At 44.9% G+C, this 17,804-nt stretch overlaps 1 protein-coding gene across 1 annotated transcript in view; it reads right to left on the bottom strand.

The window, feature by feature from the left end:
- SLC2A9 (solute carrier family 2 member 9) overlaps positions 1-14,579 on the bottom strand; it is a 160,147-nt gene extending 145,568 nt beyond the window's left edge. The window contains exons 1-2 of the mRNA XM_026648045.2: positions 14,310-14,579; positions 8,322-8,420 (exon numbers count right to left, since the gene is read on the bottom strand). Coding sequence (XP_026503830.1) covers positions 8,322-8,420; positions 14,310-14,360 — 150 coding nt within the window. The 5' untranslated portion in view covers positions 14,361-14,579. The remainder of the gene's footprint in view (positions 1-8,321; positions 8,421-14,309) is intronic.
- Between the last annotated feature and the right edge of the window lie 3,225 nt (positions 14,580-17,804).

The raw sequence follows: 17,804 nt of genomic DNA, 5'->3' as shown, positions 1-17,804 counted from the left end.
CAAGCATTGTAGGGGCAAAATGGGCAGTCAATTGAAAAGTGTCGTAAGTGACTTCTGAGGACTCCCTGTAATACAACATTACTAAATTCACTTTAAATAAAATAATAGGCTACAAACAGAAGGGAGAAGAGTTCTTTCTCATAGAAGGTAAATGATCTAGCTCTTAATGTTACAGGCCTTCCAAATCTTACGGTGATGGGTGCCAGAGTAGATATTCCAAGTTATCATCTATAACTACGTCTACAGCAGTTCTAACTTTAATGATACAAGGTGACACTATCAAATCTGATTTATTGCAGGAAGAAAACAAACAACGTGTAGTAATAAAGGGCAGAGATTTTTCACTTCTGCGACTGAGGTCAAAGTACACTGCTATATTGGCGTCCCAGAGACCTCACTCAAAAGCGCAATCTGTGCACTGAATGAAAAGAAGTCCAGAAGAACATGGGTCTTTGATTTACACCCAGCCAAACCGTTAATCTCAAACTTTCCCAATTGTTTTTGGAGAGAGTTCCGTCATAAGAACATAAGAACGGCCGTACCGGGTCAGACCAAAGGTCCATCTAGTCCAGTATCCTGTCTACCGACAGTGGCCAATGCCAGGTGCCCCAGAGGGAATGAACCTAACAGGCAATGATCAAGTGCTCTCTCTCCTGCCATCCATCTCCATCCTCTGACAAACAGAGGCTAGGGACACCATTCCTTACCCATCCTGGCTAATAGCCATTAATGGACTTAACCACCATGAATGTATCCAGTTCTCTTTTAAACAACCTCCTCAGGCAAGGAGTTCCACAAGTTGACTGTGCACTGCGTGAAGAAGAACTTCCTTGTATTTGTTTTAAACCTGCTGCCTATTAATTTCATTTGGTGACCCCTAGTTCTTGTATTATGGGAATAAGTAAATAACTTTTCCTTATCCACTTTCTCCACATCACTCATGATTTTATATAAGTCATGATTTAGGTCATTGCCACTGTAGCAGGGTGGTCACCCCGTTCCTGCCCGGAGGGATCAAAAACAGCCCTGGAGAGGGCTGTGGGTGGGGAAAGGCTGATTGGGGAAGCAGTCTCAGCTGGGGCCATGCCCCAATCAGGCCGCAGCTGGCCCTATAAAGGAGCTGCTAGGCTAGAGCTAGACAGTCTCTCTCTGGATATTGAGAGGGGTGGGCCTGGCTGCTAAGCACGGTACCTAAAGTGGAGCAGGGCTTGGGAAAGGCAAGAGGCATGGGGAGCTCTGGCCTGGAAAGCCCCCAGGCTGCAGGCCTTCTTAAAAGTTGAGAAGGTATTGGGGTTGCAGGGGAGCAGCCTAAGTGTAGGCAGAGGCGGCAGGTCCAGACCCTCCTTGCTGATGATGAATGGCAATTATACTGCAGTCCGCCCCAGTGAGCGGGGGCTAGATGGTGACTGGCAGTAGCCAAAGACTGAGGTGAGGTGGGGATAAGGGGTTGGGGGTTCCCTGGGGAGGGGAGACCCAGCGAGACTGTGGGGTACTGCAGGGGGCAGAATCCCGAGAGAAGGGGCACTGGGGTCCGGGAGGGACACCGGGGCCAGCAGCAAGGTGAGACACTGGCATGCAGAGGGCGCTCTGAAGGCTGGCGAGCTAATTCCCTGGACGACCAGCAGAAGGCGCCACTGGGTGAGTCGTCGCCCCGCTACAGCCAAATATAGGGCTGCGCACGTGTGCAGAGGACTAAGAGGGTCCAAAGAGACCCCTTATTGTCCTGTGTGGATTATCCACATAGTCATACATTGTGCAGGACTAAGAACAGCTGTTGTTAGGCTGCTACTCCTCTCCTATGACGGTGAGTGGGCAAGTCCCAGTTCCAGTGCACCAGCAAGTACAGCTGAGTTGACATGGCGGAGGAAGTCAGCTGCACCAGCAAAAGGACGAGTGCATTTTATTTCCCTCTTGCAAGGTGGAAGCCAGGCTGATGCATTTCCAGTGGGATTACTTGCATTGGTGCTTGTTAGAATGCGTAAGACTTGCAATCAGGCCCTGGGGGTGCGGGGTGGGGTCCTCCTGTTTGATGAGATAGTACATCCTTGAACACTGATAGAAAATTGTATTTGTATATTCTCCTTGAAGGTTGTCCTGGGAAGACCTGATAGCCAGTTGTTTTGAATCCGCTTTGGATCGATTTCCCACATATGGTTCCATGAGAACATAAGAACAGCCATACTGGGGGGTCAGACCAAACGTCCCTCTAGCCCAGTATCCTGTCTTCTGACAGTGGCCAATGCCAGATGCCCCAAAGGGAATGAACAGAACAGGTAATCACCAAGTGACCCATCCCCAGTCATCCATTCCCAGCTTCTGGCAAACAGAGGCTAGGGACACCATCTCTGTCCATCCTGGCTAATAGCAACTGATGGACCTAGCCTCCATGAACTTATCTAGTTCTTTTTTAAACCCTGTCATAGTCTTGGCCTTCACAACATCCTCTGGCAAGGGGTTCCATGGGTTGACTGTGTTGTGTGAAAAAAATACTTCCTTTTGTTTGTTTTAAACCTGCTGCCTATTAATTTCATTTGGTGACCCCTAGTTCTTCTGTTATGAGAAGACATATGATCTGTATAGATCCAATTTCCTAAGTATCCACTTTTTATCAACAGTTATATTGTCCAGGTTTTTATTACCTGCTACCTCCCCATACAGTACCTCCTTTCTTCAGTTTTATCTGAATGAGGGGGCTGATCCTGCAGAGTGCTGGGCACCTCTTGTGAGATGCTGGACATCAATGAGACTTTCATTGAAATGAACAGGCGCGGAGGGTGCTCAGCACATCACAGCAGGGGCTCAGCAGTATACAGAGTCAGGCTGCAAACAACCAAAGCAGTTCAGTTGCTCACCCAAGTTTACTGACTCAGCACCTCAATTTGGTAGCTTGCCAAATGTATGTACAGCACTTGTAAGATCTACAGCCCTATAAAAGGTGCTAATTATTAACAAGAACATCTAATTCATTCAGGGCCCTTTAGTCACACTAAGTAGTACCTTACCCCACAGGTAGTCCCAGTTAGAGCTGGCTGAAACTCGGGAACTGGATATTCAGAACATTTTTCCTTTTGGAAACACTGACACATGGGGTGGGGACCCATGAAGGGCCGTAGGCGTTGCAATGCTGAGTGTCAGGCATGGCACCTAACTTTTAGACGCCTACAAAATCCAGGAACACTATGATCCACAAAGCCAAGTTATACACCTAGGTTCCCTATGCAATGAATGAAGAGAGATAGGCATCTAAGAATGCAATGCACAGAAACCAGCACGCTAGGTGTCTGGGAGATGCCTAAGCTAGCTAATAGGAGATGCCAATGCCAAAAGGTGTATGCTAAGCCCCATCACTCTCTCAGAGATGGGCGCTGAAGTCCAGCTTGCAGGAAGGCCATCCAGTTCTGCTGGCGAGCCACAAATGGGTACCCGGTACCTGGAGTCAGGTGGCTTAGGCCTCTAAGGAGTTTCTTGCTGGAATGAGTTGAGCGCCTGTTTCACTCCACACAAAGGAACTGGTGCCCAACTTATGACTTTTAGCCCAGTGGTTAGAGCAATCACCTGGGCTGAGAGAGACCCGAGTTCAATTCCCCCTTCTCTGACAAAGGGGCCTTCCACCCTTCAGAGAGTGCTCTAACCCCTAAACTATGGAATATTCTCCCTCAATCTCTTCTACTGAAGCTGTTGCACTGTAGATAACTAATGAAAGAGTGATTGGAGCAGGGGGAGTGGACCCTGAGTCTCCTGACTCATAGGTGGGTTCCCTATCCACTGGACTACAGTCATTCCAATCCTCTCCTGCTCTCTGGCCTAACAGCTCTTTAAGTATTTATCCACAGTGGAACAGCTTCAACAGGAGAGACTGAAGGAACTGCACAACTGCATATCCCATAACCCAGTGGTTAGAACACGCTCCTGAGAGGTGTGGGAGACCCCTATTCAAATTCTGTCTTCCCCTCTGCTAGGGAGGGAGGAATTCAATCTAGGTCTCCCATATCTTTATAAGGAGGGCACCACCTCCTATGGCTGGATTTTGAATGGGACCCAATCCAGTAGATGTGCTAATAGGGCAACTACCGTACTGGGCCCTGCACATGGCTTACGTGGCTGAATGCCTGTTTTCCCCTGGTTTGTGAATCGCTCTGGGCCTTAGGCAGGAAATAGGCATCCGGACACCTAAAGGGAGACAGCAGTGTGAATGCCGGGAGGCAGAAACGTATGTGCTGGGGGGAACTTTTAACCAGAAAAAAAAAAAAGTTAAGTGCCAAGTGAATTTAGACACCTACACAGTTCAGCGTGAGTTTTGTGGATCACAATGGAACCAAAGGGACTTAGGTGCTTCCCTAAGTACTTTTGTGGATCCCACCCATGGTGTTTCCTAAACTAATTATGCTCTCCAGACCCCAGTGGTGGCTGGACAGGGAACCAGCTGGCTCAGGGAACTGGAAGCCTTGTTATCCCCGACCCAGGGTAGTCTGTATAGGAAGGCTGCCCTGGCGCAGCAGACCCTGGGAGCCCTGAAAGCTGTAGTATGAGGTTCTGTTTCCACTGGAAAATTTGCAACCAGTTCTGGTTCCAAAGGGTCTGCTCACAGAGAATCATGGGAAATAAGATATCTACTTCCCCTGTGCAGGGTGGAGACCAGCTTCTGCCTGGCTGCTAGTCCCCTTCCCATGCATACAGGCAAAAAGTGAATAACAGGGGCAGGGCATGAGCAAAGTCTTGACTCTACCTGTGATGCTATATGGAATTTGGGGGGCACTTTAGGATATTATGAATACCAATGTTGTAAAATTGCAATGAGTTATGCCAGATAACTCATTTGCAAAAATGTTATAATTTGTCAGGTATAATAATCTCGTTTGTGTGTTTGTATCACCTTTGTATTGTAAGTTATATGTATGGTATGTCTGTCTGTGCTGTGCATCTGGGTGACACCCCCAGATAGATTGGCATTAGCACTGCCTACCCTTACATCAGCTATATAGTTGACCCATTGAGAAGGCAAGGGATACAACTTATTACTCAGTAAGGCATGCAGGGGCATGCCTATGGACAGAACGGTCTAAGGCTTCCAGGCCATATGCTGGGCTGCTTGTGTTTGGAACAAAGGAAATCAAGCTGCATGGTAAAAGACTATAAAAGGAAGCTGCATCTTCTCCATTCCTGCTTCTTACCTCTGGAGTAACCTTTCTACAAATGAAGCTCTGAACAAAGGACTGAATGACCCATCCAAACTGTGCATGTGTTCAAGCCAGCAAATTCACCAATACTGCTAGGAACTTGATGGACTTTGAAGTCTTTGTATGTATGTGACTGTTTTACCATTTAACATCTCTCTTCTTGTTCTTTCTTTTTTCTTTATTATAAACCTTTAGTTTTAGGCACTAAAGGATTGGCTGGCAGTGTGGTATTTTGGGTAAGATGCAAACCTATACGGACCTGGTGACGTGGCTGACCCTTTGGGGTCAGAAGAACATTTTGTATATATGAGCAGTGTTTTTTAAATAACTTCTCACTGTACTGGACCTAAGTGCTGATTGGGAGCTAGAGAACTGGAATGCAATAAAGGGGGCTGTGTGATTTCTTTTTTGCTTTTTGATAACCAGTATGGGGGATCAGAAGTACAGTTTGTGACTGGTTGGGGAGTTTAACAGTTCAGTGTTACCCAGTCAGTCTTGGGACTATCTACTCTCCCTTTTGCAGCCTGCTTGACCTTGGCATTTCCAGCAAGGGCTGCCCTAGGCACACCAGGACACACTGCCCCTTTTCCCAAAGCACTGGCCTGTACAGCTGAGCCGGCACAGGCAGGAAAGTGATCTGTGCTAGGGATTGCTTTCCTCCCCAGAGTGAGAGGGGAACCAGAAGGCAGGTTGTGGTTCTGCTCCTAGGGCAACGTACCTACATATTGACACCTTTACTCAGGGCCTGTGGTAAAAACCTCTGTAGTCCATAATGAGGTACAACAATGTAAATAAGAATGGCACAATCTTGCTCTAAATAAGCAGCACTGGCAGCATCTGCTTTTGAACCATGTAATAGATTGCACTGGGGAGCAGAGTACAAGTGAGGAGGTCAAAGCTGCATAATAAATACAACTCCATTATGACTAATTGTCATGTTACAAGCCTCATGTGTGCAGCTATCAAACAGCTGCCCCTCTCTCTCTCTCTCTCTCTCTCTCACACACACACACACACACACACTTACTTCTACTCCTGCAAAAACAATTTCTAACTATTAGGCAACCTGTTTTGTGCCTCAGCTGAGAGTTGGGACTTCTAAGCTCAGATTGACCCCTTACACCATTTTAGGACAATATTTATTCAGAGGGAAAAAAGGTATCACCATCACTAGTACTTGCAGCACCTCAGTTTCCTAAGTAACTTCCTATCCAAGTACTGAACTTTCCCAAAGTTGTTCATTTTATGAGATCTACCCAGATCACAAGCTGAAGTGGTGTACAGGAAATGCCATAATGGATCAAACATGTAGGGTTTGGCTACACGTGCAAGTTAGAGCGCATTAAAGGAGCCCCGGGCGCACTAGCTCACTACCCGTCCACACTGGCAAGGCACGTAGAGCGCTCTGACTCCATGGCTAGAGCACTCCTGGTATTCCACCTGGGCAAGTAGAATAACGTTTGATGCGCCCTCGCTGGAGCACCCCAGTGTCAGTGTGAACGAGGTGTTGCATTACTGCGCTCTGATCAGCCTCTGGAAACGTCCCATAATCCCCTGAAGTCAAGTGGCCACTCTTGTCATTGTTTTGGATATGCCCTCTGAAAGCTCCATTTGACAGCCGGCATGCTTATCTGCTCTGAGACAAAACAACCATTACTGTGGAATGCTGTGTGTGAGAGAGAGGCGGGGGGGAGAGGGGGAGGTCTGCTACTGTTTGAACTTACAAGACAGCATGCTGACATGCTCTCAGCCCCCCCAAAACCCACTCTCTCTCCACCCACATACACACAATACACTCCCTGTCACACCCCACCCACCCCACCCCCCATTTGAAAAGCACGTTGCAGCCACTTGCATGCTGGGATAGCTACCACAAAGCACTGCTCTCTGTGGCCATTGCAAGAGCTGCTAATGTGGCCATGCCAGTGCAGACAGACTGCAGCGCTTTCCCTACTGCGCTCTACGAAGGCTGGTTTAACTCAAAGTGCTCTACATCTGCAAGTGTAGCCATTCCCATAGATCATAACTGATCAGACATGGTCTATCTAGTCCTCTTTCTGACAGGGGCTAGTACTTGCTGCTTCGGAGGAAGTTCCTAGAAACTTATGGAAAAAGCTTTCCCGTGGTACAAGTTTCTTCCTAACCTTATGGGTTAATGATTTGCTTATGCTGTGAAGCATGAGGGTTTATATTCTTTCAATTTATTACCCTATCCAGTAACAGAGAACATTCTCATTATACATGTAAATATCATATCCGCTGAATCTGATTAAGCTCTTGGGGTAAAAACCAGGCCCCACTGAATTAAGCGGGAAAACTTCCATTAATTCCAGTAAGACCTGTAACCACTGGTGTCAACGATCTCTTCTGGCAATGAATTCCACTGGTTAATTATAAATTATACAAAAGGTCTTTAAAATTTGTCACTTTCAATTTCATTCACTGTTCCCTTATTCTTATTTTGTGATAGAAAAAAATAAGAGCACAGACCAATTAATGATGAGTGTACTTTGAACAAAGCATTTAAACCTTAATTTGTAATAGTATTCAGAATAAAATTCCAAAAAATACTATAGATCATTTCATAATATTCCATTCTTATCATATATTCCATCAGCAGAACTTACTGTAGCAGTTGGTAAATGGCCAACATAGCAGTTTCACTACATGGACTATAAACAAGGTACAGTATGAAATGCAATAGAATGGCCCCAGTAGAAGGAAGAGCAAGAACAAATTCTATTATCCAACTGTGAGAACAGAATGCTCTACAATTCTTAAGAACAGAACAATGTGATCAAAAGTAGGTATATAGCTGTGTATACTTAGTACTTAAAAGCATGCTACTGGAATTATTTGACCACACAGAACAAACTCATATGAAATGAAACGACGCATTTCAAAAGGAACACTTAGCTTTCATGACAAACATTTGAACTACACTGGGACTTCATGGGAGAAAGAAAAACAAAAGATTACAAAAATCTAGTTATAGGGAACAAAAGTCTTACAGAAGTTATTATATCTCTTTTCTCTCCCACTATACAAAAAGTCTTACAAACAAATATTTCAAATAGTTTGTGTAATTTTTGGACAACATCACCCTCTACTGGAATTAGATTTTAAAAGCTTTCAGTCACTTACCACTGTTGGTGCATTCACTACAGAGAGATTGTAACCATAAAGAAACGAAGACCCAAAAGCTCCAGCTAAAGAGGCAATAATAAGGCTGCCAGACCAGTCCTGAAAAGAAAATAATTTAGGAATCATCAGTTTACTTTTTAAGATACAGTTATAATTATTAATGGCAGTGTCTTGCAGACAATCAAGTACATCCTCAAGACAAAGGGGAACAGCTTGGAAACATATTCTCTCTTGTAATTCAACCGAAATGAATGTTGATATGAAGTTGTCACATTTGTACATATATTTTTAAATCAGATTAATTCAAAAATCTTGCAATGTGCACGTTTTTACTGCACCTGTTATTTTACTATTTACTGTAGAGGATATTAAAAATTAAAAGCTGCATTCAACAGAAACCTCAGTCCCCTTGGATGCAGATTGGCTGCAGAACCTAACCCAGGTCCAGAAGAGAGTTTTATTCTTGAGTACAGAAAAAGTATGGCCTAGTGACTAAAAGAGTGGCCTGGGGCTCAGGAGAGACCTTGGCTCAGCTGCTGGCTGATAGTACTCTGAAAAATGGGAATAATGATACTGAGCTCACTTGTGAAGGGTTGGCAATCTACTGATGAAAAGCGCTATATAAGAGCTAGGTATTATTCACTTCCAATACATTCCTTTGGTCCTGGAGACTTTTCCCTGTGGCTACATACAGATAAGAGTAGTCTCCGATTATATCAAGTACTCCATTAATATGAGATCCCACACCAAGAAGCAAGCTGCTACAGAAGACAGACCACAATCAAAGGCAACCTCATCAGAAATATACAGCTAATGCAGTTAATCAAGGCACTGGGATATATTCATCTAATCTTAATGTGACAAGCCCTTGAGTAGACTTTTCTTAAGCAGAGGGAAACAAGATTGTTCTAGAATATGCAAATTATGTCATGAAATCACATTGCTATCCCTAAAATATGGGTTATGCTGTTAGTGCTATCTCCTAAAACAACGTACAGAATCCTACAGAATATTACGGGTATTTCAGGTTTTAGTTAATTTTCTTTTTAAACTTTATAAATTCTCAGCTTCATCCTCTTTGAGTCATCCAGACTTCTGCTCCAAAGTGTATTAAAAACAAATGCCTTCCACATTCTAGATTATAGGTAAGATCCTACTTCATTCACAATATTGTGGATTCCGCAATATAAGGCTTCAACAGCAATTTTGTTTTAAATTAGCTTACTTTGCAAAGTCCACAATTGTGCATACATTTTGAGGTTTGCAACACACACTTTTTTCCCCATTAGTACATGAAATGATCTTGAAGAGAGTTTTGTGCAGGCCATAACCAGGGTGGGGTGAGCAAGGGAGCCACCCAGAGCACAAAACCAGTGAGGAAAGGGGGAAATAGGGTGGAAAAATGACTGGGGGAGCAGGGAGAAACGGTAGGGGAGTAGAGTCCTGCAGCAGGCATGGTATTGCCACCCTTACTTCTGTGCTGCTGCTGGCAGTGGTGCTGCCTTCAGAGCTGGGTGCCCAGCCAGCAATCACGGTTCTCTGGCCGCTCAGCCCTGAAGGCAGTGCCGCCGCCAGCAGCAGCGCAGAAGTAAGGGTGGCAATACTATACCCGCTGCAAGGCTCTACTCCCTACCAGTTTTTTTGTCATTTCACCCCCCAACACAGCTTTCTGCCCTGGGCAGCTACCCCATTCACCCCGCCCTGGTTACGCCCCTATAGTTGCACCAAATTGTCTGGTTATCAAAAAGTTCGCAGGCATAACATACCAGTTGAGTGTTTATATCATTCTAGCAAATTTTTCTTAAACAAATAGGTCTACTGTGGCTTTTCCAAATTTACTGCTATTAATAAAAGTCCATTAATACTTTTCCGCAACTCAGCTGCAATTATTTGAAGATCATCCTGCGATTCAGGTAGGGTCTTCATTATAGGTCATATTTGTATCGTATCCAAGATCAGCCCAGCAGTTACTATGAGATAGCCCAGGAACAGGGCTCCATAATTTCTAGTACCCACTGGATTTTGAAGATCTGAGACAAATATTCTAGTAGTTATTTGCTACAACCACTTGCTGTTAGCTAGACAGGTTTTTTTCGTACCGTGTCTCTGCCAGTAATTGCCAACTGGTGCCCCTCCTTTAAGTTTGTCTTTGCATTCACCACTTGTGTTAGCAATTTGCTGTTTCATATTTGCCATCTCAACAGCTGCACAGAGGGTAGGATCATTCTGCAGTTGGAGTTTCTGCCAGACTTAACAGTCTTGCATCCCAGTGAATATTTTGTATCCAGTGCATTCATCTTTCACTGTTCTCATAATCACAAGTCAAGATTGATACCACAAAAATGTCTGTTTCTCTCAGTTTCTGATTATGCCTGTGAAATCTGTCCCTTTTATGGACAGTGGTAGGTCTGGGATTTAAATGTTCCTCCTATTTCCCCAACATTATCCATTTTGTTCTCTGTGTCAAAGATGACTAGAATGGAATATGCGCTCAGCATGGGTCCAGAGCATAATCAGAGAAGCGACCTGTACCTCCCCTGAATCAAAGCTCTACAGAATTGTTCATGGAAATTCCTGGCCTGGTGGGAGAGTCACTTTGGGATGCTGATCCTGGATGACAGCTCATCTTTATTGGCCCCTGAATTTGTGGCATGGAGATACTCCATAAATTTGTCCTAAGTGGTTACAGTAATTGAAAGTCAATACGTTTTAGTCTCCCAAATGCTTAAATCCTTTTGAAAACGGGATTTAGGAAATAAATCAGACTGAGCTTAAACAGATGAGGCTGCCTCTGGAATGCAGATACAGGGTTAAAAAGTTCCTAAGGACAATCATCATAGTCTCTATTCCTCTCAGGAATGAATGGGCCTGTTAAAATGGAGCCACTTTAGAAATAATCTACTGGCTCCAGAGCATTTCCAGGGGATTATTAGGGACTTTATAGCTGCCTCATCCTGGGAGTCATTGCTGCAACTGGTTAGTGGATCAGCAGACAGTGTCTGTTGTCTACTGACTTTGACAGAGAGGCTCTTAAGCATTCTTTCCCTTCACATTATCATGGCCAGGCATGGTTTACTAACAAACTGTGGGAGATTAATGTGTCAGGGCAAAGGCTGCAGCACGAGGGGACGTCTGCTGAGGTCAGTCACCTCCTGTACTTGAAGTCACGGAGAGCTCACAAACATGCTGTGTTGGAGGGCCTGGAGTTTTTAACTTCTTCTGTGCACTATGATAAATTTCAGAGAATTACACAGGTTGTTAACCATTCTTCTCCCATTCAAGGCAGTGAGAATTGTGTGCAGGAAGTCCTGGTTGGGAAATGTATCCCATTGTGTTTACCGCTTACTACAAGATGGTTTGTTAAGATCAGCCAATTTTCCAGAAGGGAACAGCGAAACAAAAATGTGTCATTCAGTTTTGATTAGAAGGGGCAATTTTAGAAATGCAGGCTCTTTACACCCATCAATAGAAACATCCGAGTACTTGATACTGTACTTGCCACCCTTCATACCAGTCTTACTGCACTACTAGATCTGCTTCAAATATTGAGTTAAAGGCAGGCTAGAAGGTAAGTAGCTAAGAAGCAATTAAAAGAACAGATCCAGCTGGGCATTCCCACATCATGGTCAGGGACAGGCACTCTAGGCATTCCAAAACTCAGTGAATGAATGAGGTTTGCAGCAAGAGACTAATTACATATGCCTACGGGGTTAAAAAGTGGAAGACCCAGAGTACAAGTCACAGAAATGCCGCCAATTAGAAATACCCCTCTACCTCATCCTTTTACACGGTAACTGTCACTCCTGCACTGGGTTTATATGTCACTTTGTGTGACATGCAACCTCTATTCCAAGCATACTAACCACTATAGGAAGTTCCCCAAAACTCAAAATTGCTTGCTTGAGAGTTTTAAAGCAGCATGCTTCACTTTTGTTTGTGACCTGCCTCTCTACTCCCATTAGTCCAGATTTATTCAAATTTCAGGAGAGCAAGACACAGAAGAAAGCAGAATTAAGTAAGAGCTTTATCAGACAACTGCTTTTGGAGAAACATATTAATTCTGATGGGATCCTAAGTACTTTAAAAGTTCTTTCCCTTATTCCTTACAAACACAGATGGATGATCCCTGGGAAAGTAAACAGCATAACATTAACTACCACTCCTCACACACTCCTTTGCTTTACACTTTATACCATCAGTTTCCTTGCATCAGTCAGAGGTCATCGTTCAAGGCACAGTTGTGCCTGTTACCACACTGATGACTCTCCCTTAGGTGAAGTTATAACAGTGAGTTCAGAACAAAGATCTCTGAACAATCCAGGGGCAGCCTCTCAAAATTCAGGTAACCGACTGTCCCCCATTAATACCAAAGCTCTCAACAGCATGGCCTACGAGTCATACTGTCCCCTACATCTCTTAATAATATTTTTTCTCCAAGCATGTCTCTCTTGTCCAGAAATTAACAGATTTATCCACTAACGTGTGCAACTCTTAAATTCAGTCTTTTATTTTGAATTGCAACATTTGCAGCCGTGTTGTTTAGAGCCCAATTCAAACTTTTAGTTGTATGGAGTTACAGTCCCTTTTACAATTAAATAGCAAGCGTAAAATGTAATATTTCACCAGTACCTGGGTGACTTAAAGAGATACGGTCTAGATTTTCAAATGTGACTATTATAGGTGCCTAGATTTTTGAGTGCCCAACTTGAGACACCTGAAAGGGGCACAATTTTAAGGAAGTGCTGAGCATCTACTCTCTGAAAACTGGGCCCTTTTCAGGTGTCTCAAGATGGGACACCCAACCCAGGGCACCCAAAAATCAAGTCACTTTTTCAAATCTTGACCCATATTTCTTTGCACAAGGTGGTATAGTTACATCTTGACGCCTCAGCTTAGTTTGCTCTTTCGGAATCTAGGACAGGAAGAATGTCCAAATCCCCCATTTCTGGTCCTTTTCTTGCTCGGATAGGCTTGTCGTTGATGCCAGTGATCTTAGGAAGAAATAAAATGTAGGTCATCTAGTCCAGCCTCTTGTGGTAAGAGAGGATTTAGTTCACATAGACCAGGGGTTCTCAAACTGGGGGTCAGGACACCTCTGGGGGTCATGAGGTTATTACATGGGGAGGGGGGTCGCAAGCTGTTAGCCTCCACTCCAAACCCCGCTTTGCCTCCAGCATTTATAATGGTGTTTAAATTAAAAAAACACTTTTTAATATATTTTAAGGGGGTTTGCACTCAGAGGCTTGCTATGTGAAAGGGGTCACCAGTACAAAAGTTTGAGAACCACTGACCTGGACTGTCCCTGACAGGTGATTGTCCAACCTGTTCTTAGAAACCTCCAATGACTAGGATTCCACAACCTCCCTTCGAAGCCTATTCCAAAGTTGCTGAAGTAGCAGTCTGTGTCTTGCACCTGTAAAGGTCATTCTCCTGCTCTTATCTTCAGTAATGGTGACAGCAGTTCATTCCCTTCCCCCAGGGTAACTCTGGGTTCTACTCTGTGAGGTAGTCTGCTAATGGTAGCATTTTTTAGCTCTGTAATCTCACAGCTGTGTATCAGACAGCCTCTCTCTACTAAAACAACAGCACCACAACTTTTCTAAAAGAGAAAGGACTAAGGTGGTTTTTTGCTCCACTCTCAAGAAGAGTGGAGATAGAGTTACATGTGCTAGGTACTGTGCATTGTTCCACGAAGCTGGAAGGGGGGAAAACATCCCTTTTTGTCCCTCCCTCTTTATTTTTGTCTTTCTTTAATACACAAGAGACTTTGTTCCAGTTGCCCTCTGGTCATAGTACGATTTGCACGGTCTTGGCGGAGAAAGTCCATGAAAACCCTAACCCATTTCTGGTCTTTCCACTACATTACTTAGTTGAGCCACGAAATTGAAATGCAAGCGCAGCTCCTCTGGGTGAGGCAGGATCATTGTCTCGTTTCATGCTCCCAACCCAGCACAAATTACCGTTAAGCAGCCAGGTGGTGCTACTTACGGTTTTCTCTCTCCGGCTGGTCCTTGGCATCAGGGGCACTACAGTGGCCATTTCCGGGTGAGCCTGGGTCCTGTGGTGCCGCCTTAGCCCAGCTGGCTGTCAGGAGGCCGGCCAGTCCGTGCGCACCATGGGCACGGGGCGCCGGGGGAGAAAGCCCCTGGGGGAGATGTGCAAACCCCGCACCGAGCTCTGCGCGCTTTCCACGGGCTTGCTCCACATTAAGAAACGGAGCGCGTTGTGTAACCGTGCAAACGCAACTCCCAGGGGCGAGCCGGACTCGCTCTGGTTTCATTTTCCAAACCCGGCCGAAATTACCGTTAGCAGCCACGTGGTGCTACTGGCGTTTCTCTCTCTGCGGCTGGGGCTTGGTACTTTGTCTCCGGGACGTTAAACTGGCCGATTTCGGGTGAGGTTTGATCCCGTGGCGCCGCCTTAGCCCAGCTGCCTGTGAGGCGAGCCAGCCAGTCCGTGCACACGTGCAGCGGGCCTGCCGGAGCAGCCCTGCGGACATCTTGAGTGTGGCTGCCTGGGGAGAGGAAACCCGCGGAGCTGCGGGGAGCCCGGGGGGTTGGCACGCTGCAATCCGGCGGCGCTGTGCAGGTTAGGCAGCGGGGCGGAGTCCCCTGCGGGAGCCGGGGTGAGTTCAGTTCACTGCGCTTCGCTGTCAGCCGCTTGGACGTGTTGCAATCCCAGCGCACGTTTGCGGGGCTCCACCAGCACCGCGTCCCTGCAAACTGTGCTGCAGAGGTTGGTGTGAGTTGCACTGCCGTTGTGTCACGGGCGCGGGGATTCCCTGCGCCAGGGGAACAGCTGCAGGAGCGGATGCTGGCGGCGTGACTCTCAAGCTGTTCTTCATGTTTACTTTTCAACGACAGGTGACCAATATAGATGAAGTTCCCCGTGAAGGTGCATTTGAGTCGGGGACACGTTGGTGTCTCCCAGCGCCAATGAGGATCCAGGAGCAGTTCAAGGGGAAATACAGTACCTCAGTGAAATCAGCTCGTTCAGTTTTCAGCATTGTCTGGCTCTGCATTGCATAAAACAGTCTGATTGGGGTGGGCTGCAGAAGCAGTGCTTAACTTGCCCACTGATCTGTACAGGTTGTTCTGGGTGAGAATGACAGTCCCTGCAGTTGTCCTTTGTTATCCATACAGAATAGGAACAATGTTATCACATGCCAAAACACGTAATCAGCTGCCCTGCCTTGAGTGCAGGGGACTGGACTAGATGATCTCTGGAGGTCCCTTCCAGTTCTCTGATTCTATTTGACCTGCATTATATGACTACACTCTGTCCACTCTGCAGTTGCTTCATTTCTATTGTCCCCAGAGTCACTGCAGTAATTACATAAGGAGAGGTACTGACTTGCTGCCTTGTTGAACATTACAAGCAATTTCACCTCTGAGAGACACATAACCCCTGATGTTTGGTCCTTGCATGGTGGTCTGTAATTGTCAGAGGTCTTACTGAGAAATTACAGAGGTCAGATTTGTAGGGTGATATTGTACTATCATGTAGCAGTAGGTGTTTTTCCTTCTGTAAAGTAGAAACTTGGTGCAGTTACTCTGTGGACCTTTAAGGATATATTTTAGCTGTTGTATTTTTTATTGGCATCACACTTCAAGATAAGGACATAGTGGACCTTGGTTTATTATACAACAAAATAATTAAACTGCAGACAGATTTAAACTAGATACTCTGGGAAAGCTTTCTAACTATGAAAATAGTTAAGTACTGGAATTGGTTACCTAGGGAGATTGAGGAATCACCATCACTGAACGTTTTTAAGGTTAGACAAACATCTGTCAGGGATAGGGTGACCAGACAGCAACTGTGAAAAATCGGGACGGGGGGAGGAGGGGTGTAATAGGAGCCTATATAAGAAAAAGACACAAAAATTGGACTGCCCCCTATAAAATCCAGACATCTGGTCAGCCTAGTCAGGGATGGTCCAGGTACACTTAATCCTGCCTCGGCATGTGGGGGATGGACTCAATGACTTCTTGAGCCCTACATTTCTGTGGTACACAACTACCGTGATTGCATGTGCATGTCAATTGACTGCATATGCTTTTGGCTCAGTGATCATTTTAAACATGGTGGTATATGCAAATTAGCCGTGAAATTGCATGTCCGTCTTTTTTAATTCTTAAATATCAAGTCAGTATGTCCCTCTAGCAGGGATTTGCAGATTACAAGACTATACACGTGTGAAGAAACTACCCTTATTGAACAATCAGCTTTGTTAGACGTTTACAAGTGCTTTAGTTAAAATCCAAACACTCCAGCCCATCTAAAGTGGCAATTAACTGCTTTGAAATTATATAATCTGATACTATTGTGCTGGTGCACAAGATTGTGTGAAGTACATTCACTGTGAGTGCAATCCTGCTGTCCATACACCCTTCTTACTTGGGAAAGAGGCCTGTTAGAATGCAGTGGGAGTTCTGCTCAACTAAGGCCACAGGATTTCATCCAGTGCACTAAATTTCCAGTTGGCAGGTCACAGAAAAAGTGACACGGAACAAGCTTCAGTTGTACCAAGAATTTTGAGACCTTAACTATGCTGCAATTAAATGTTTTCACAAGCCTTCTGGCAAACATATGTGACACACCTCCATTAGTATTATATAACAGATAGTAGTCAGACACATGAGCAGGGAAAAAACTCAAGTTAGAACTACTGCTTTTTTTTAAAAGTGCCAACCTAAACCAGTGAATTATGAATTTGGAAGAGTTTTATGTAAGTCACCTACTAGTCAACAATAATATTCCCTTGGCAATAATGAAAAGTATGTTTTGGAACGGTTCCCAACCATGTGCACGTATTACTGCCATAAATCTGTACTGTTTCCACTTCCGACAGACTATACACTTGCAGTCTTTCATTTCATAACTAACAAAAATGCCTAGCTTGTTGTGGCAACGTATTGTGAATGTGAAAGGAACTATAATGTGGTCACTTTTGATGTGTCCTGGTTTCAGAACAATCCAAGAAGTGACTTGTGAGATTTGATTTTTCCATTGACATGTACCTTGTGTACTCATTGATATCCGAGTGTAAATGTTGTCATTATTTATAACATTTTACATTTGCTTTGCACAGGGGTTAGCGATGATGCAAGATTCAAATCAGTGGAGAATCTGGCCTCTGGAGTAGGAGAATTCCTTTTTAGGCTAGAAAGAAGTAAGCAAACACCCTGATATGCTTTTCTGGTTCATTTTATTCACAAATTTTTTTACATTCTTACTCGCAAAAGCAGCAGTGCTGGTGCAATCTGATACCCACCCACCCCGTATATGTATTTCTCATTTCAACACTGCTTCCTCCTCCCCCCCCCACACACACCCTCCTCCCAGCCAGACACACTCCCCTCAACTTTGGAATGTGTGTGAGACAGGGACATTTCCTGCAATATCCCTGAAAGACCTTATTGTATAAAGTTTATATATTATCATGAGCCAGGATTGTATGTTATCTCTCTGGGCGGGGGC

Source organism: Terrapene carolina, unplaced genomic scaffold, assembly GCF_002925995.2.
Source record: "Terrapene carolina triunguis isolate 2854851 unplaced genomic scaffold, T_m_triunguis-2.0 Scaffold66, whole genome shotgun sequence".
Classification (NCBI taxonomy): domain Eukaryota; kingdom Metazoa; phylum Chordata; order Testudines; family Emydidae; genus Terrapene; species Terrapene triunguis.
This window is presented reverse-complemented; position numbering and strand designations above follow the sequence as displayed.